The sequence below is a fragment of the Crocodylus porosus genome, unplaced genomic scaffold, assembly GCF_001723895.1.
Source record: "Crocodylus porosus isolate Cpor-Errol unplaced genomic scaffold, CroPor_comp1, whole genome shotgun sequence".
NCBI classification, from domain to species: Eukaryota; Metazoa; Chordata; order Crocodylia; family Crocodylidae; genus Crocodylus; species Crocodylus porosus.
The window spans coordinates 243,984,332-244,006,195 of NW_017728886.1; the positions used below are offsets into that span (position 1 = coordinate 243,984,332).

At 38.0% G+C, this 21,864-nt stretch overlaps 1 protein-coding gene across 1 annotated transcript in view; it reads right to left on the reverse strand.

The window, feature by feature from the left end:
• Positions 1-3,330: 3,330 nt before the first annotated feature.
• The window catches only part of CSMD3 (CUB and Sushi multiple domains 3), a 332,707-nt gene continuing 314,173 nt past the window's right edge, over positions 3,331-21,864 (reverse strand). The window contains exons 40-44 of the mRNA XM_019552043.1: positions 17,488-17,646; positions 10,745-10,857; positions 8,604-8,691; positions 6,702-6,837; positions 3,331-5,466 (exon numbers count right to left, since the gene is read on the reverse strand). Coding sequence (XP_019407588.1) covers positions 5,307-5,466; positions 6,702-6,837; positions 8,604-8,691; positions 10,745-10,857; positions 17,488-17,646 — 656 coding nt within the window. The 3' untranslated portion in view covers positions 3,331-5,306. The remainder of the gene's footprint in view (positions 5,467-6,701; positions 6,838-8,603; positions 8,692-10,744; positions 10,858-17,487; positions 17,647-21,864) is intronic.

The following is a 21,864-nucleotide window of genomic DNA, read 5'->3' on the forward strand; positions in this document are numbered from 1 at the left end:
TGATCGGAAACTGTTTTAAACCTGTAACAGGACAGAAAGTGGGTCACTGCATGTAAACCACTTTCAAAATGGCAAAACCTGTTTAAGATAAGTCTGATACTACATCTAATCAGGTTTAACTGGATTTAGGTCAAACCAATTTATGGGACTTCTGTCCCAGATCCCTTCCTGGTTCAAGTTAACTCACAGTCCCTCAGCATCCCACAATCCCTTGCAGCCCCGGACTATGCTGTCTGCTCCAGTGGAGCAGGGGCTGCCTTCCATCTCTACTACTTAGCCTATTTCCTCCTGCATTCATCAGCTCATAGAGATGAGGAGGGCAGGGGACAGGCCTTCCTAGCCAGAGTCTACACAGCACATGGGGGGGAAGGAAAGCCCCTGTGGTGGGGGCTTTTGACCATCAGCAGCCCTCCCCCTTCCCATCTGCTGATTGTTTCAGTGACTGTCACCGGAGGGAGAGAAAAGAATTGCTCCTGACCAGGTGCCTGCCCGTGCAACCCAGTGTGGGGGGTGCTGGGGAGCCCCTGCCTTGGGGGATTCCCCGCCACCCCCAGCTTGGGGCAGCCCCAGGGAGCTAAGGGTACTTCTTCCCCTCCTGAACCCCAGAGCAGTTTGCCTCAGCCTCTGCAAGTCTCAAGCAGCATCAGAGAGCAAAACTGCCTGAGACTTGCAGCAGCTAAGTCAAGCTGCTCTGTGGTTTGGGAGGGAAAGAATTCCCCTCATCTCCCTATGGGGACTGTGGGCTGGGTTGGGGGGGAGTCCCCCCAAGGCAGGGGCCTCCCAGTGCCCCCATGCTGGGCTGCGTGGGCAGGCATCCAGCAAGGAGCAACTCTTCTCCCTACCTCCTGTGGCAGTAGCTGAAGCAATTAGTAGCTAGGAAGGGACAGGGGGAGGGTATTCCCTTTAGCTCCCCACAGTGCCTAGGCTCAGGAACACTGGATGGGGGAAACCTCCTGAGAGGGAGTATCCCTCCAAAGTGGGCCAGCACCTGGATTGGGTGCTCCTTAACCCCCTGTGGGGGGACATCAGGTGTGTTGGGGACACTTGGCTAGACTGGCAATGGCCAGCACTGGGACAAGTGCTCTAGAGCCCGCTGCCTATCAGTTCAGTTAGTTTTCAGTTCAAGTTATGCAGCTTTGAGGAAGCTACCTAAGTTGAACAGATTCCACTTGGGGCTTTTTGACTGTCTGTACTTAGCCTTGGGGTTGAAATGTATTTAAGGTCTTCTGTGTCGAGGTCTAGCCATGGTAGAGGCTTGAGGTCTCCACAAAGAAAAGGTATCTTTGGACAAAATCATGGATGGGTGAAGGTGTCAAAAATTAAGTAACTGAATTATAGAGCATTACAATATGTAAGAGCCTTTGTAGATCTAATCTAAATTTTATCAACAGTGCAATTAGAGGCAGTAGCCAGCGCATGTTCCATAGAACTTGCCTCTTTTTGGCCTCACTCCCTCAGACTGGGTCTGGGAGGAATAAATGCACCTTACATATACATTGACTCCTCTGACTATATGGGGGACCACCACACCCAGCAAGTGGCTGAGTTTTGCCACTGGAAATGCATGTAGATTTCCTGGGTGCCCTATATAGGTTATAGATTTATTTTATGGGTCTGTTACTGATCTTACTACTAGGACTTCTCTTCCCCTATAGATCAAGGAGATTTTTGGCAAGCTGTAAGACAGAATTTAGGAGTTGTATGACAATCAGAATTTTGGGCAACCAGTATAAGGGATATAAGTTCAGAAGTTGAAAACTGACTCACGAAGAATTTAAACAAGTTTAATAAGATTTTAAAAATAATTAAACTAATACTACTTTTGTGAATAGATAAGGTTTCTGTCTCATTAACAGTTTTCTGAATTATCTCACTCTATTAGAGACCTCTTTGCACTACAAAACCATTGCCACCCACATCATTCTTCTCTAATGTGCATTGTCATGGCAAGTCCCCTTCAGAAAATTAGTCAAAATGGTTTCTGCTACCTAGTCTATAAACTGCAGAACCAGAGAGTCTGGAAATCAGAGTAAGTAAATTATTTATTTAACCAACTACAATCAACCAATCATAAACTATTGTGAAAGATTAACATTTCTATCACCCTGGTATTGAAAAATTTCAGACAATATAATATAAAAAGAGTTTACACTTGATTGAAAATGCCTCCATTTCACACACTTTCTACAAATTGGCAAAACAGGAAAATTCTGACCCAAAAAAGGCATTTAATCCATTATGTATATTTCATCTGGTGCTACTGAGAAGTCAATACAGCCTTAGGAAAATGCTTTCTGTATTCCCTTGTGGTTCATTCACCATCAACACAACTATTAAGAAAATTTTATGTTCAGAATTTCCTTACTATATTACTAGTAATGCATAAATCAGAACACGGACAGTTTTACTTCAGAGACTAAGCTGAGTCTGAAGGGTTGGCTACTAGGTAATAGTATATTTTTATGTATCAAATTAAACAATTTGGCCTAGAAATCAAGTGAGAGACATTAAAGAGTGAACTGCACAATTTGATTTTACAGTCACTTTTTGCTTTTGCTTCCTGCGCATTCACCAACAAAATCCCTATTGATTTCAGTGTGGATTGAAGCAAGCCTTTTCAGTTTATTTAAAATGCCTAATTTTCAAAAAGAATAGTAGACAGATATTCATCTCACTGTACTCCCTGAACACCATTTCAGATCAAGTTTTATCTTTTCTCCATGACTACAAATAAAAAGTGTCTTTAAAGGACAGGTCTCTATTCAAAGCAAAAACTTTATCATTCTCCTTCCCATCACGCCATAATTATTGCCTAAAAATATTTTTTCCCAATTTATTTTCAGTAAAAGATAAGGGATTCCTTTTGTTTGTACTCAAATATCTCCATTCAGGAAACAGCATATGAAATCCCACTTTCTGTTCTAAACAAGTATAGTACATGTCTTGGAAAAATGTAGACAACTTCAATATTCATGGAACATTATCTTATAGATATCCGCAGTACCAAGTTCATTGGATGTTTTTTTTTTCATTTAAATGAACATATGTAAAAACTAATTTATAAAAATTTCCCCAGAGAACAAAATGTCAAAAATCTACCTTTTTCTTAATTTCTTACTTGGAATCATATGAATAAATCTAAACCACTTCAGTAAATAAAATGCCAATTTACTTGCAATGTCATGAGAAGACTGGGAGGTTCAGGGTGGAGCCAAAAGTGTACTTGGAAATCCAAGAAAATAGTGAGTTTGTGTAACCATTTCAGTAGTTTTCTAGTTTCTGTACCTGAAAAAGTTTTAAAGCTCAGCTAGTAAAGAAGACACATTGTTAAAAAAGCAATTGTCCATTTTTATTTTGTTTACATTGCACTGAAAATTTACATCATACTTTTACAAATCCTTTTTTTCATAAAAATATACTTCTTTACAAAAGTGTATGCATTAATATAAGAGGAGTAGCCAGTCGCAGAAGAAACATATTTTAAACGATCTCAAATCTATTAACCTTAACATTAATGAATGAGTCATAGTTATTGCAGTCATTTGAACAAACAAGAATAAATAACAACTGATGGTAAAAAATATAAAACAGCATCTTTTTAGTAGAATACAGTTTGACAGAATTGTATGAATTCTCAAAACAAAGTGTTGTAAAATGGTTTATAAGAAATTCATCAAACATTTTAGAAATCCAAGCAGCAATCCTGGGTACAATGATTTTTGGTAGGCACTCTCTATTATGGTAATAAAAAGGTTAGATTTTTCACAGAGTTATTAATGTCTTAAAGGGACAGTAACAGATAATTCACACAAGCTAACATACAGAATTTGTGAGTCATGCTATAAAAGGAAGACAATGACTTACAAATAAATTATTGGAGTTGCCAATGGATAACTCTGTTATGAAAAAAACTGTAAAACTGAAGATTACCTTCCTGCAAAAATTGTTTTACCACATTTGAAACTTGCCTTTCTGGGAGTGAGATTTGTATGTTTTGATGGGTTAATCCTAATTAAACCATGTCTTAATTTCTTAAAAGACTGTTTGTGCTGTATTGCTGCAATAAATTCAATTTTAGCTAATTATAGCCAGAGTCTGTTTTAATAATATCTGATACCAACTTGTGTGCCAAAGCCAAATAACTTCCAAACTATGATTATGCAATGGATAGGCCTGATCTAAAGCTCACTGAAATCAGTCAGTCATTGCATTGATTTCCGTGGGCTTTGCATCATGCCACAAGCATGTGTATTTTGAGAAAATGCAGGAGTAGAATAATGATGATAATGAAATATATGTATAGATAGTAATATGGATTGAAATGCAAAGCCTTATGTTCTTGATATATTGATTTCGCTTTCTAGCATCTCTATAAACATTATCTTTCTAATCTGAACTTCTTTAAGGTACATTTTGATGTTAGAAAAAACTGTAAAATGGTCACTCTTCCAAATCATCTTCAACAGGAAGGAACTTTGTTGCATGACAAAGCACAATTCATATGGTGTGCTACCATCTTTTGTTAGAAAATTGATGTCTACTAGCAAAAGCCCACAGGAGGGAATATAGAGAAGTAAGACTACACCCATTATCACCTGTGGGTCTTGCTAATGAGAACAGAGGAAAGGAGCTTGACAGTGAATGTGAGGACAAGGCTAGATATGAAACAAGAAATTAAATAAAAACTGAAAACCTGGTGTTTATTTTCCTTCTGCACTGTAAAAAATAGCAAGTTACATTTGTAGGTTTAAACTTGTGGCATGATATTGAGCAATGTTAGAACTCAACTGGTCTGAGAAAAAAAGACTTACTAAACAGGGGTGAATAACTGAAAGAATGGGACAAAGTTCAAATTTATGAAAATGAGATAGCTCATCAATGCAAAAGAGAAGTCAGTGACCTATTATCTCCCGTAATTATAGCTCTTATTTTCTAGCCTATATCTTTTTGTTTTTAAACCCAGTCCCTCTATTATAGTTTTATAAAGCACAGAAGTACTGATAGTGGATGCTCCTCCAATATATGCAAATATGTTTTATGTTTTAGAATAATCTCCTTTTTAAAAAAAGCAAATAAACTGTGAGTAAGCACTCGTGGAGTGCAGCAGATTTTCTGTAAAACTCTCCATGGTACACATGAAGAACAATTCTGTTCCAGTTTATGAAAAAAACACTCTTGTCTATCATCCTCAGGAAAAGGTGATCCAGTATATCCTGAAAAGTGTGCTTTAATTTTTTATCAGTGAACTATGCGTGCACTGTGTTGTGTTTCAATTTCCAAACTTCTGAAGACAAAGCATTACCATATTATACCATTGTGCAAACAGTGTTCAAGTTGGGGTCAAATCGCACAGCTTTCCCTTCTACAGACTTTGCATTTGTGTCATACATGGGGTTTTCAAAAGCAGCTTGCCCATTATTATTTTCATGTACAGAGCAGCCTGTATACTGTGTTTTAGGTGCAGTCCTGTTAAAGAAAAACACAGGGTGTTTACAACTGGAGTTTTTCATAGTGATCTGTGTGGCATAAGAACCTCAATAAATGGGACTATTTTCAATTAAAAATATTAAAGTTGAAAATTAATTAAAGGAAGTTGCTGGCTTTTTAAACAAGGTTACAGAAGATTATCATATTAAAATGTTATAACATGCTTATAGCTAACTGAAAATCAGCAAAAATGCAATATTGTTAAGAACTGTTAGGGGGAAAATGGAAATAAAGGCTAAACACTGCTTGTTATCTGTGGGCAACAATAGTGAAATGATTTTTATTTAGAAAGGTTTCAGGTTGACTAGATAGGCTATAAATATTAATAAAACTTAAATTCAGAATCTGAAGCCTTTTTAAGTCAAGAGAAATAATAATTCAACTTGGATAAAAGTTGTTGTATAAAAAAAATAAATATTTGTATGCCAATACCCAAGTTTTAATCTGGAGCAATTCAAGGACTTTTAGTTCCATATTTATGATATAGATACCACATTTTAGTCATGTTGACCTTTGACTGCACTGTAATAGTAATTGTTAAGACATCTGACAAGTACTGCTGTGCATACAGCTATTTAGGAGTCCCATTCCCATCCTTGATTGTTGTAGTGCAAGATCTTTTACTTGTCTGATGTTATGCAATTGACTGTTAGAAAATGTTCCTTAAAAAATGAAACAGAGGAATACAATTTGTCCTCAGAGACATGCACAAAACTATCACTAATAATACAGTAACTCTGAGCAGAACATGGTAGTAAGCTAATCATAGTTCCATTACGAATTTGTGATGTGGAATAATTTTTCATAATAAAAACTCTCCCTGACATAAGACCACATCATACATACTTGCAGGCCCACATAAATAAGTGGGCTTTAAAATACTTTACATTAGAGCTATCACTTTCAGTACTGTCACTTGCCAAATAAGAGGCAATCTTCAAAAAGCAAACATGAAAAGATGCCAGTAATTTAACCTAGCCTTATTCTGCTCATAACATTTTGTAGTATTTCATTTTTAAAAGGTTGGAGTGAAGGTATAGCAACCTTACTAATTAAACATTATGCCACCTTTAAGAGAATAACAAGAAACTTCTATACAGATCTTTGTGAAGGAGTTCTCAGGAAAGCTCTTGTTATCCTATTTATTATACTCAAGTTTAAGGGCACTGAAGAATTTTAAGCATATGATAATGCATGGATTAATTTACACTTACCTTTGCTTATAAAGGTAAAACCCAAAACCTGCAAATATAAGGGCAAAGAAAGGCACAAGGATAGCAATGGCGACAGAACTACTATTTGTACCATGTGGTTGATTAGAAGAATTTGAACCTTCAGTCACATTAAGACCTAAACAGAAAAAAAGAAGAAAGAGAAAGAAAAAAGGATTAGTTATTTCCAACAAGTATTACTCCAAAATCCCTCCCATTATTATTGCAAGTGAGCATTTGTGAGGACTTATGCTATATTTAGATGCATCCAGTGATAAGAACAATTATTAGGTACACAAGCAGGAAATGAATGGGAGGTTTGGTTTGAAAGATATTTTTTGTTTGTATGACTAAAGTTTTGAAATCCTCATTTCACACCTATTCTGGAAAAAAAATTACAAAATATCTTGTACATCTGCTAAAGACTTGTTAGTTAAAGCAAATCCTTGATCAAGCATGGTGTATTTCTCTCTCTTCAAGCCTACTAGTGATCCTTTAGTGATTCTATTAATTAATCTTGTACCAAAGTGAAATATATTCCTAGGTGAATAATCTTGTTCTTAGAAGATGGAACTCATGGAAGAAAATTATTTATTTATTTTTTTAAAATCTAGAATTCTTTGAAAACCAGAGGAAGTGTGAATGCTTACAGTTTTCATAAGAAGCCAATAAAACTAATTTGCCAAAACATGACTGCATTTATTTTTTAACAGATTATCCCCAAATATTTTGAAATAGATGGCTTAATGAAGCTCAGATACGTTGGTTATAGCTGTTAGTCTTGTAAATGAGTTCTACCTAAAGCATTTATATTAGCAAATGCAGCGAGAGCAAAGTTAAGCTTCCAAGACTCCAGTTTAATATAACTTAAGATCCTGAAAGTAAAAACATGATCTATTTAATTACACAAATTAATAAATTCTGCATACTCAAATTGTTAAAGAATTTTGGATTTTTTTAAACAATAGGAGTGAGGCAGGAAGAATGTGTTTTGGCTGTAGATAAAATGATTTAGCTGAAGATGAACAATCTATTTAGGAAGACATTACAGTCATGAGAACTAATTTTCCTTGTAGAAATGCACTGTTTGGTCTATGTAGAATCCTACTACCTTAGATGCAATATCCTGCCAATATTTAAGGGGTGTTTTCCCTCCCCCAACCGAGGACAATTATTACAGTTCTTGAGAGAAGGAATACATACATTATGTGTTTAATTGATAATGCTTTTCTTGTTTCCTATGCTTAAGCATTCATAAAAGAAAATATTCTATTCCTACTATTTCAGGTTACGAGTCTAGCTATAGTCCACCCAAACACTAATATTGAGATACAATTTCAATACAGTGTTTTTCTTGTTTTCTATGCTTAAGCATTCATAAAACAGTAAGATTTTTATTAGCAATAATAAAATGCATAAGAATAAAAAAATAGTTTGGTGCATAATTAAATCTAGAGTGCAAAATCATGAAGTTCCTCATGACTTAAGTGAGAATTGTGAATGCAGAAAAATATCAGAAGGTTTTCCGGATTGGATAGTAATCTTTATTAATCCACAGCACTGGGTACATACTCTGTTTCTCCTACTTATTCTCTGCATAACTCATAATTTATAACTAAATTATCATTCCATATATTTTGTTCGTAAAACAAGATCACTAAATATATCAAATGTACTTAGCTACAACCAGGAGCTCTCCACACTAAAGCAAGTATACTTCCCTATCTAATTTCCTGTAAACAAAATATTCTATTCCTACTATTTCAGGCTATATTCTACCCAAACAATAATACTGAGATACAATTTCAATACGAGACTTCATATGCAGTCATGCTTCAAAAGCATGCATAATAAAAAGTACCATATGAAATAATATTGAATTATGACATAAAAATAATGGGTTACCTAATCTTTGAAGTCCAAATTGTCCATAATCTTTACCCTGTATAAATCCTTGGAAAACATATGTTGCTCCATCTGGTTCAGCAGAAACCTGAAAGCAGAAAATATTTATAAATATTCTGGGAATATATGGTTAGAAATAGGCCAGGTGATTAAAATATGATTGGAAATGAAATTCCTAAACTATTCATCCCACTTCTGGCTGGGATTAAATTTATTACTGGGAGCATCGACATGAGACACTACTGCACATTTATTTAGTACTCGTATTAGCAAATTACTGCTCAGTAGCACCAACAAACGTCCTTTAGGCGATGGTACTGAGCAACAGTCTGATAATACTGTGCAGTAGCATATTAGTACTGTCCATGCTGTGATGAGCTACAGTCAGCATCTTGTGTAGACATGTCCACAGAGTAGTTATACTTTGAACTCAGAACCTTTCACACTTACGTGTAACCAAAAAGTTTTTTGGGTTTTTTTTGCCCTGAGGACATGCCCTGAATTAGCATGAATGAGGGAAATATGCTTGCCAGGGGAGTGCTACTCACATAACACAAAGATAATTTTGTCAGGTTTTTTGTTCTTTTTCACCAAGTAGTATCAAAGAAAATTTACAATACAAAGCAGACAATTTAACAGTATAATTCAGATTTCATATATATTTTTATACCAGTATAACTGCAGCCATACTAGTGGTATCACACTGTTTTACCTATACCAGTGTATACATTATAATAATAACAATATAATTTTAATACTATAGTGTATATAAAGTAATACAAATTTAGATAAGCCGATACGCTCATATGTATAGAGAACATCAAATCCAAAATCCTTAATGTCACAGTCACCAGAAAGAGAAGTGGTGGTGGGAAGAAGAAATCCCAATTGAACAGAGTAACTCATAAAAGAAGAAGTATCAGTATTTAGGCACAGATGACTTAAATTCAATGTGTTTTTAGAGCCATATGATCTTACCTCTCCACCAATGCCAAAATCTACCTAAATTGTGCAGCAGCTCCTTTAATCTTGCTCTTTTTGGTGCATACCACTACCTCTCCCTCCCACTGCTGTTTGCTGGAGGGGATAAGGGTTGCCACTTGTTGCTGATCAGCTGGCAGGCAAAAACTGCAGATTTAAATAGGCTGCAGTTTCTGCCTCCCGCTACTGACTGGCTAAGGCACCATGGCAGCCATACCACTTGCTGCTGATTGGCCAGGAGGAAAAACCACAGGCTGTTCGAATGACTGTACTTAGCCTTATGGAACAATTCTCCTCTTGGAAGTCTATCAGCATCCCAAATGTCTTAGATTTTGTCTTTCCTTTTCCTCCATATGGAACGTGCTAAATCTGGTTCATAAATGCTCCAGAGCCTCCCCATTCTCTGGAAGCTCTGGAAAGATTTGGAACCATTTGTTTAGGTTTCTCACCCACATGATATTTCACTTTATCACATACTGATTCCCTACAACTGCTGTGTCATTTCCATGAAGTATTTTATTCCATGTGTGATATTTTGCTTCCAGCGACAAAGCAAGAAACATAGTACTACATTCTGCATAGAAAGATTATTCAGAAGGACATATCAAATGGAAACACTCATCTTAACCTTATAAAAACATGTATTCTAAAATTGAGAATACTTCTCGCAATTATTGCACTACAGTAAAAAATAAGGATAATTTCATAGATTTCATAGACATTAGGGCTGGAAGGGACCTTGGAAGATTATCAAGTCCAGCCTCTGTTGCAGGGGCAGGAAGTCAGTTGGGGTCAAAGGATCCAAGCAACATAAGCGTCCAAATGTTTCTAAAAAGTATCCAGAGTAAGTGCTTGCACCATGTCTGAAGAGAGTCTATTCCAGGCCTTGGGAAATAATGATTTATTTTGGGTGTCTTCCCTTGTATCAAATTACCACATCTATGAAAAGAAGGGTTTGATATCCTTCTATGGTAATATACACATCTTCCCCATCAAATAGCCCACCCCCATCTGCAGTAGTACGATTATATTTTTCATTTCATTGAATCAATTAGCATTACTAGAAACCTTTCATTAGATAAGTTTTATGTTATTCTCATCTAACACACAAACATTACTCCATATTTAAAATGGTTCTGTATTAATAGAAATATACTCACAAAACCATCCATAGCCCATTTTTCCTCTTTCATTTTGCTCACAGTTGTATGAGATGGTGCTTTAATGAGATATATATGGAGCATCAGACGGGCTTCCTGGCTTTTATACATGCCTGTTAAAGTTAAAATAGAGATATTTTTAACCTACTTAAGGTGATAACTATTATTTTAATAGTAAACCCCACCTTGCATAAGGTAAAATTTGGTAGTATATCTAGTCAGAATATTTTCAGTGGAATTTCCCTTCTACCAAATAAGCTGTTTTGTTGTAGCTAAAATACTTTGTGCAATCATACTAGTTACCACAAAAAAACAGGAGAAGGGGAGCTTTCCTCCCCATCCTCCCCCCTTGCAGCATAGCTGTGAGGTTAGGCTTGAGATGTGGAAGACACGGGATAAGTTCTTAACTTTATCTGACCTAAAAAGAAAGAGTCTGTTGTGAACTGGGCACAGGGAACGCAAACCTGAGACTCACAGTTCCCAAAGTTTGTATTCTACACCAATAGTATAAGAAGCGACTGATTCATACACATACAAGCTTTATTTTTTGGGAAAAATTTTTCAAAACTTTTGTTTTTTTCCTCTAGTGACACATCAAATGGGATTGCCCTCCTCCTGTTAATTTTGCAAAATTGTGATTTCACTGAGTTGAAGAACTTATATATATCATTTAATTTGCATTGCTGGCAGAATTAACAGGCAATTTTATTACCTACAGAAAAATGTTCAAAACTCCAATTATGTTGTATTTATTGTTAACTTCTAGTTTGAAATTACAATTAAAAGTATTTTTAATGAATTTATCTGTGCAAAAGATAGCAATGAAAAAGATAGACTTCACTAAAAAGTACAAGTTGCTTAATAATTACATTAAGTAATGGTATGAAACATAAATATTTGGCCTATAGTATTCTTAGTTTTCATTCTGCACTTAACTATTTCTGTATCCTACATCATTTATGCTCATTACACAGCCAGACAAAGCTTTTTAAAAAAATATCAGTGACAGTAATACTGACTATACAATATTCCTATTAAAGTCAATGGGATATGCTAGTATTCAGTGTCTCTAAACATTCAAATCGGATATGGATCTTTATTTGCATTTTTTCAGTCTTCTTTAAATAACAGAAAATTATTTATAAGTTTCCTGAGATAACTCAAAATGCTAAGGGTATGATAGGCATATCTTTTTATAGGGATGTAATAGGCATATCTTTTATATCCTACGACAGATTTCAATTGTAAAATGGGCACTAAAACCACATGTTAAAATAAGTTCAGGCATAGACTGTAAACTCTGGCTTCAAAGTCTGGGAACCTTACTTGAATAGATATGGCAGGACATAAATGTAGTTACATCCTGCAGTTTCTTTCAAGCCATGTAACCACTGTCAGCTCTTCTGAATTAACAATTATTTAAATGAGAATTATATGGTAGGAGAGTAGAATCTGTCCTTTTCAATTTAAGTGAATATAAACATAATTTGCTGCTCTCCTCCACATCTGAAATAAATTCATGCAATGCAAAGATGTCGTGTTAAAGTGTTATTTGTGTTCCATATCCTCAAATTCCTGGATATCAACAATTTGATGCTAGTATCTCCTTTATGAAATTAAAGGCAAGGAGAATGCTATTTTGTCTATAATGTCTTTAATTAGAATACTTAATGCTTCCTTTTAGACAGTTTTGTAATTCTCAATATCTTGCATAAAAAGATATTTTGTCTACTGGTAAACTCACAAATTTCCAATCTTGCTCACTCTTCCCATTTTAAGTTATGGTTACCAGGAAAATAAGAAAAGAACAGCTCCAGCAACTTTATATCTACACTGATTCCAATCAATCCTGCTTCAGATCTTGGTATGCTATGAAATTTTCTTGATTCAATAATTAATTTCTTTTGGTGTTGGACTACGATAATTTATTTTCCTCATGATATGAGAAGTGTCAGCGGTGTTGCAGTTTACTAATTTGCTTCTGAAACCTTGAGAGCTATGTAACATAGCCTCCTAGTACTTTCAGTCCCTTTCTGTGAAACCACAGAGACTTCTGCCAGACAATGTTCAACTTGCAAAATGGCTCTCATTTTCAGAGTCCCACAGGCTTGCATTGTATTACTCTTCCTGTTGAGTGTGGATGAAAACTGAAGCTGGTTACCAATTTTTGGCCAAAACTAGACGCAAGATTATTTTCCATACATACAGGCAACACATGCACACCCATTTGTTGTTAACTTAGTGTGAAACTACAATTAAATGTGTGTGTGTAGCATGTGTATTTTTTGTGTGAAATCCTGATCCCTTAGTTTTCCAACAAGCTGCAGTGAAAGGCTATTCAGTAATGGACTACATGGACCACAAACCAGGCTGAAAACAAAAGCTTTTTATGATAAACCATGTGGCCAAATGTTTTAACATCCCTAAGACTATCTTGATTAGAAAATATCCTTGAGTTTAGGTTGGATACAGCTTAGCAAACACTAGCTAACTGAAATAGAGCTATTTTGTTAATCAAGACGAAAGCCATGGTGGTGAGATGGTGCCATGAATGTGTCCTTTTTCCTCAGCTGAACTGGTATCATCCATGTTAGGTGGTCTGTCTGGTTCTGTGCACATGCTTTGTGGAATAACAGACCTTATGTACTGGGAAAAGTGCTGGTCCACTAGAAAGAGGAGTGTCTGAATGTTTCAGGGGATGAGCACTAAGCTACCTAGGTAGACAGGAAGATGGGACTTCTGCTGGAGTTTCTGAAAAGGTTAGTTTATAATCCACTTCTGGTCTTGGAAAAGAGACAGGAGCAAGTGTTGGTACTATGTGAAACTGGGCTTTTTGTGTTGTGAGAGGTAATTCAGCAGAAAAAAAAAGGAGAAACTTCATGTTGCCAGACAAGCTTTATAATAAGAGGGTTGGTTGGTGGTCAACAGACTTTATGAAGCATTGGTGCTACTAAAACTCTGAAGTATGGAAGAGGAAAGATACAACGCTAAAACTCTCTTTGAAGCGTTAGTATTGTATCATAGCTTAGTTTCACTCGTGTGATGTTCCAAAAGCCAGTACCATGTATATGTGAAGGATTAGTGTAGGGACATGCACACACAAATTGGCAAAGTATTCAAATCATGTTTACTGGAGCTTTACAGAACCTTTCAAATCATGTCCAGAAGGTTACTTTTACTGGGTCTACTTTTCGCTTTAATAATTAAGTACAATAGATGATCAAGACAGAGTTGTAGTAAATATGAAGATCCCCTGATCCAAGGTATCAGCTCTCTGCTCTTTCTGCCAAAGAGTTAATGCATTTAGGAAAATATTAGAACTTGAAAAATTTTAATACTTTGAATTAATTATCTTCCCCAATATATTTCTTGGATTATTTTTGTGGAAAACTCCAGTGAGGCATAGGGATCTCACACAGGCTCTAAGAGAATAGAGGAAAAAATGATCTCACAGAGGCAAACGTTGTTGTCCTCTGCTAATTTAAACTGGTGTATTTGAAAGTGTTCCTTGCTAAAAGCTTGGTGAGAAGAGCATTGGAAAACAAATAATAGGAAATGTGTGAAAGCAAAGGGAAATAGGAGGCATATGAAGGATCAAAATCTATGGGTGCGTCCACACATGCAAGCATGTGCACTTGCAGCAACTCAAATAGAAGTGGTGCAAATTTGAGCGGGGCCTTTTTGCTTCAGTGCACGTGCTCAGGCATGCAATTTGTTGTGAGGCAAATTGTGCTCCTTGGGGCAAAATAGCCCTACTGGCTCCTCCCGGATCTGCACCCAGGGGGAGCTAGAGCCCGGGGCTAGCACCTCTGCTGTGCCCAGCAGTATAAAAAGCTGACCTGTCCTGGCCCTAGCAGTACAAAAACTATTCCTCTCATTCCCCGCCTCCTGTTCATTCCCTCACCCTCTGTTCATTCTCCCAACTCCCCACTTTCTCTCTGAGCCCCCCACACTCACTGGCAGTAGCAGAGAATGAGCAGGAGGCTGGAGAGAGCAGGGCAACTCTCCAGATTATATCCAAGGGCTTGTCTCCAGTGTCCTGCCTGTCTCCAAACCCCTGCTCCTTCCCCTTGTTGTCTACAGCCTTGGAAAGGGCTGAAGACTGCCCCTGGAGACATTCCCCAGCTGTTTCCAGTCCCCTGCTCCTTCCCCTGCTCCCCAGAGGCTGCAGACAAGCAGGAGAAGAAGCAGGGGATGGAGATAGCAGGGGAATTCCTCTGAGACTATCTTCAGAGATCAGGGGACAGCAGGAAAATGTCTTTGGAGCTGTCTTCAGCTCCCTGCTCATTCCCCTGCTGTCTCCAGCCTCCCAAGGTGCTCTCCAACTCCTCCAGCCCCTTAACCCCTGCTTACCTGGCAAAAGCTGAGTCTAGGTCCCTGCAGCTTGGATCGCTGCCTGCCCAGCGTGCTTCAGGAGTGGGGAAAAAGCCAATCATAGCAATACTCTGGCACTCTTCCAGAGTATCTTTGGAGGACTGAGCCTCTAGTTGCCTCAGTCTGGGATTGTACCCCAACCCATTTTTTCCCCTTGTTTTTTATTTGACCCCTGGGTCTAATTTTCTCCCTACCCTGCAAGTTTGCAGCACAGAGAACATTTTTTCATTCCTGAACATGCCTCTTGCCCCACATCAAAAGGGGTTTGAGACAGAACAAGAGGCACATGTACACATCTGGATGTGCCCTGTGAGAAAAGGAGTACAGAAAAGATAGGACACTGTGGGAAGGACACAAAGCTGGGCAGTCAAGTTAAAAAATAGTACCAGAAAAAAGTGAAATGTCTGAAGAACCAGAAAAATGGAAAAAACCCCAAAGTAGATGGGGATGCAGGATTAACTGAAATTTACGTTATCTGAGAAAGGACTGCTCGTGTAGACTACCTGCCACTTTAGACTGAATTAACACCTTCATTTTTTACCTTCCATTTCCCTAGGCACCTATAGTTTTGCTTCTAATTATGTAGAAAAACCCCTCAGACTTGATGGCTCTAGTTTAGTAGCTCTCTCACAATGAAACCCATTTAGGATCCTGCAAGTAGATATTCCCTACCTTTCTTGCCTGTGGGGTCCAATCCATTATAATATATAGAGTATGGTTTCATACAGACTTAAACTAGCGACCAACATTTTTAAAAATATGATCAAAATTGGATGTTCTCCCCTATTACAGCATAGTTCTAAGTTGTTTGAGGCTAGTTGTTAGAGGCTAGTTTTTATAGTATTGGATGTAGGAAGTCCAAGTTCAATTCTACCTCTGTTTGAAGAGATTCAGCAGTAAATTTCTCCCCTTACTGGACAGTCCCCTAAATCTCAAATTACAGTTTATTGTGGAATTGAGGATATTCATAACACTTTCCAGTACAGGAATGAATATGTTATGCCCAGATAGAGAAAATAAGAGGAAGACTGATTCTATAGGGCAATAAGGGGAGTCCTGGGTTCCAAATTGTTTATGTATTTTTTTCTTTCTGTAAAATGCATTAGTATTCCTTAGAGTAGGAAGGAGTGGGTACTCTAACCTCTTGGCTATTAAATGGAGAGGGAGGGAGGGGGAACATCAGCAGTTCTATAATTACATTAAGAAAGGAAGAGGGAAAGAAAAAAGGAAAGCCTTTCCATATTTAAAGGAAGGGAAATATACCTGCTTTCACAAGATAATTCTGGGCTGTGGATCCTAGGCACAAATAAATGCTTCCCTGAAGTCACCTGAGTCTTGAAGATGGATTGGATTTAAAAATGGCTGCTGTCCTTGGTTTTCTATATTAGCTACTTCTAGCGGATTCCTACTCAAATTCCATTCCAGCAGCCAGGTGCCTACAAGTTAGGCATTGTGGTACTTAGCATTACAGCATTTTTTGAATTAGTTGATTGTGTGAAAGTTTGGGTAATGCAATTATTCTATTCCTTGTCTTAGGATGGGAGATGGTACTTTACCTCATAGGAAGACTGTGTAAATGAAAACCATTAATAATCGAGGTGCTACAGTGAGGAGGACCATACAGCACCAGACAGATAAACAAGAGTGGAAAAAATGTATGGGGATTTTCATGAACTCATTTTTATACAAATGAGGGAGCAACAGGTCAGTTGAGGCCTGAAGAGGATTTTAAAGTCTATTGTGACTATGAGCAAAGAAAGGATGTCTCTATAATTACAAAGTAAGCCCATTTCTGCACATGAAATTACCTGTCTATACTACTGAAAAATAAGGTCCTTTTATTTCTGGGCCAGATCACTTTCACTATTAATTTTAAAAGAAAGAAGAATCCTCTTGAAATTCAACCCAGATGTGAAGAGTCCTTTGGGTAATGCACCAGTGTTCTGGCTATTTTATTCCGGGCATTAGTTATAATACTCAGAGTTTCAAAACCAAATATTTTTAGGCTTAATAAACACAAACTTTTCCTTGAGTATCTTCCTATTGCTATGGGAATGCACATCAGTCTTACCATACCTCTTAATAGCTATTAAGACCTATCTTTTAGGAGGATGTGGCAATTTGTGCAATTTCTAGTTATTAAGAAAAAGGATGATTCTTTGAAATCAGTATATATTGCAATCTTGGGAAATTAAAAAAGTGAAGAAAACCAATTCAGGAAGGTATTCTATTACCAGTCAATTTCTCTTAGATTGCAAAGGCACTTTTTGTAGCATTATTTTAGTAGAAAAATGATAAGTATTAAGCATAAAATTACAGGGAACAGCCATGAGACCTGTAAATTCAAATGAGTTTTTCTGATATAATACCTGAAAGCAGCAGTTCCATGTTGCTGTTGGTAAGTGTGGCATTTACTCTACCCGATGATGCATTGAAACTGGTAACCGTCAAAGTCATGGGCTGTTTCTTGCCTTTATAATTGTAAGACCCTTTCCATATGTAATTCTGGGCAAATACATCATCAGGAACTGTAGAAATAACAAAAACATGTTAATACTTGCAATATTTAGCACGTACAATATAAAACATCTAAAAATGCATTAACGATGAACATTTTGTCTTTACTTCCCTGCTACTGTATATGTCACCAGAACCTCTGGCTATGGTTATTAGAGAAAATCCTTTCATAGAAGGAAAAAAAAAAAGGAACGATCATTATACAGTAAACAGAGATACTTAAGAACCCATTTACATTTATACCTTCATTTGCCCTAATCTTGACATCTGAATGTACATTCCAATATAAAGTTAAGGACAAAAAGTAATATAAATGATGCTTGTAAATAATCTCTCCTTAAATACTAAAAAAAAAAAATTTGAAACATTCAACTGATATTGTACCCCAGTAACTACTTTTCTTGTTCTCAAATCTCATTATTCTTAAATTTAGAAAAAAAGTTACAGAAGAGGGTGAAAATGGGGAGAAATTCAGATGCACCTCTGTATATAATGTTTTCTAACTAGAGGAAACATTAACCTGGGCCTCACCACTTTTCAGAGCAGTATAAGGCCTTTTAATAAGGGCAGGGTTTTAGGAGGTAAGATGAAGTACCAGGTATTCTTTGGGATATTGTTTTTTTTTTAATATTTATTTAAAGTATTATTTTTTAATTATTATTATTATGCTATTATTATTTGTTTTGTTGTAAACTGCTCTGAGACTTTTTGAGCAGAGCAGCATAAAAACAAACAAACAAATAAATAAAAATGAATAAAATAATGTTGAGTGGCTTCCAGTTTACTATGTGGGTCTTTAATATTCCCTTCCTGAGGTCCCTTGCCCTCTCCCATTCATAGCATAGGAAGCCTAAGCACTTAATTCTTGATATTGTATTCCACTGTGGTGGTCAACCACCTAAAAGGGAGCTGTCATAACACTTGTAAGTTTCAAATTCTTTATTGTATCCAGCCAGTAGTTCCTACAGTTATCAAATGGAATAGTGTTGCTTGGCCAAGAGAGATAGTGGCTGTTATCAAGCATGCCTTTGAGATATAGACAGTTACAAATCTTGTGAAAGCTACCAATGATGCTAGCAACTTTTCACTCTGGGTAAACAAAATGAACAACTTTGTTCCTTTATGTAATAAAACAATTGAACAACAGAAGCCACTAGTCCATGCACTGGGCCACACAGGAGAATCTGGTAAGAACTTGTTCAGGAGGAGTAAGAGGGGTTGTCCAGGGGAGTGGAAAGGAGATTACAAATATAGAGACTGGGGCATAGCTCATTTACAACTTAAGATACACCTATACTTGTTAGCTCAGGTTTCATAGATTTCATAGACATTAGGGCTGGAAGGGACCCTGAAGATCATAAAATCCAGGAGGAAGTCAGCTGGGGTCAAAAGGATCCCAGCAAAATAAGCATCTAAGCTTTTCTTGAATGAGTCCAGAACAGGTGCCTGCACCACTTCTAAAGGAGTTTATTCCAGGTCTTTGGGACTCAGACAATAAAGAATTTTTTTTTTATGTCCAACATATCAAACTTCAGCATCAGACCCCCTCCTGACTCAATTTAAGTCATAGTCCTCTGGCTTCCCAGAAGCTTTTGTGGCTCTCCCACTAAGGCCTCTCACAGGGCAGCAGGCTAGCCATGGCTGGTGCTCAGCTGCTTCTGGGATCTCACAAAGCCCAGCCTCCTGCCTGCAGCTGTCACGCTCTGCCCAGGGCAGAGTGGGAAGAGTCCTCACTGCATGGCACCCCAGCTGTACTGGCTCTGACTGTCAGCTGTGTGAAGGAGGGGGTGGCACAGAGGTAGTATGGAATGGGCTACACTCAGGACAATGGTGACCTAAGATGCCCCCCCCTTCCCCAGCCTGTCCCAGCAGGCAGATCCATCCTGTGCTGCTGAGGGCAGGGCATTGTGGATGTCTGAGGCCATCTGCAGCCAAAAATGTGCCCTCAAGACATGCTGGCACTCAGCAGCTCCTGAGTCAGCAGAGGCACCAGGAGAGGGGCAAGTGTGGCTGGGAAGCACAGTGGGCTGTGGGCCTGTAGGGCTGTCCCTAACATACACCTCCGGGGCTGAGGACAGGCCAGGGGCAAAGCAATGGGACCCAGCTCCAAGGATGTTGAATTGCTTCACGCAGACAGCACTCCACTGCCTCCTGCCTTGCAGTGCTGCCCAGGCAGCCAGCTCTGCCCTGCCATGCCCTACCCTGACCAGTCTTGATGCTTGCCTAGTGAGGTGCCTGCCCTGCAGCTATGCCAGGGGCAGTCCCCTTGGGGTGGGAGTTGTGGGCTCAATGCACCACTCCCTGGGGACTCCCACCCGGGCAGCGACTTGAGTCAGCACCTTCCCTACCTGCAGCTGAGGTGGCTCCACTGACCCTGAGCAGGGGCATGTGGCAGGAGCTAGGGCTGGCACCTTGTTGGGCAGCAGCTGCTGTAGGGGGGCGGTCACCTGCTCCCAAGCTGCCATCCTGTGCATCAGCAGCCAGTGGACTTAGTTTACTCAGAGATAGCCAGGTAAGCAGCAGGCAGGGCAGGATAAGACAGGGCAGAGACTGCTGTGTAGGTGGCACTGGAGCTCTGTCTACACAATGGACCCTTGAAGGTCACCCAACCTCCAGTGGCTGGCTGTCAAAGGTGGCAGAGTGGTGCGAGAGGAGGCAGCCTAGTGGGAGGCATACAGAGATACCCGCAACCTGTTGGCTTCACTCACTTCAGGCAGCTTGCATGGTCCCCACTCCAAGGACCAATGTTTATTTTGTTTTCTCCTGACCTAACTTTGGGCACTTAGGCTGCTTCTGCCTCAGGCTTTTTGAATGTTTTGTACTTAGTCCATAAATTCACCATATCATTAGTTTAATTCACCTGAGCATTTTCCTTTGAAAAACTAAAAAAGTTAAATGAAATTAAAGATAAGTGAACATATATTATTGTCTACTATGTATCTAAAATACAAAAATATCAAAGCGCAAATACAGTGAAATATAATCTTTTAATTTTATTCACTAGTTCTATAAATTGCTTAAACACCTGTCTACCATATAACCTGGGATTTTTATAAGTACATTATGACTCAAAAATCACAGCAAGATTGTTGTGGATTCATAAATGTTTATATATTTTACTTAACTTCTTTTGCCCCCCAATTAGTAGTAATATATTTTCGCAAGTGAAATTCTACTAGAGATTTTTCTTCCATAATAAATTGTCCCCTTAAGAGTGGCTAATTCCCTGGGGTCAGCAGTGGTAGAATTAGAAATGTGATAAAAAAAGAAAATTATAAAAGTCACAAATGTCTCTGATAATCATTTTATCAACTTGTTAAACTTATCTTGTTACAGAACAGATAGTTTCTTTCCTGACCTCCCACAACTGACGAAACAAAATACCTTAAATAAAAAGACATTCACTGTAATTCCTATGTTGCAAGAGAAGTTCCTGAGAACTATGACAAAATGTCTCTGAGTAGCTGATGAGCTTGGAGTATGAATATTCAGATACATCAAGGCTTGGACTGTACCTGCTAGTTAAATGACAATTAATTGATAATTTGTATGTACATAAAACATGAAGCCGAAGAACAGTTGTTGGAATGGTAACTGCTACATCTCAAGTAAATATCTGGGTTATGCAAGTGAATAGGGAACTGTTATTTACTGTTTCTCATAATACAAGAATTAGGGGATATATAATGACATTATCAGGCATCAGATTTAAAAACAAACAACACATAACTAACACGTAGAAATCATTTTCACAGGATATTTTGGAGGCCAATATTATTTTATCGTGGATTGGTCCATCAGAGTCTAGTAAACATAGCAGTTACCATACTCATTAGGGGTGTTCAAAGCAGGCCCTATTAGATTCAGATTTGGATTCAGCCTGAATTGAGGACAGTGACTTGATTCGTTGATTCAGATCACTTTCCCTGATTTCATTTGTCTGAATTTGAATCTGCAGATTCAATGCTGATTTGGAGAATCAAAGATTTGGATATAGACACAGTTTTAAATGTTTTTTGTACAAACCTTGAGGTACCAACATGGTTGTGATCACTGCAATGCTGCTGTGGATGGAGTGTCCCACAACAGTGTGGGGGGTCCCTCCCTGTGGTTGGCAGTGAACCCAGAATTGGACTAGAAGTACTTCCAGTCCACTTCCAGGTCTGCTGGGAAGTGCACAACCTCCCCGCCCCCCCCGTCCCCCTGGCTCAGTGATTGGCCACAGACCC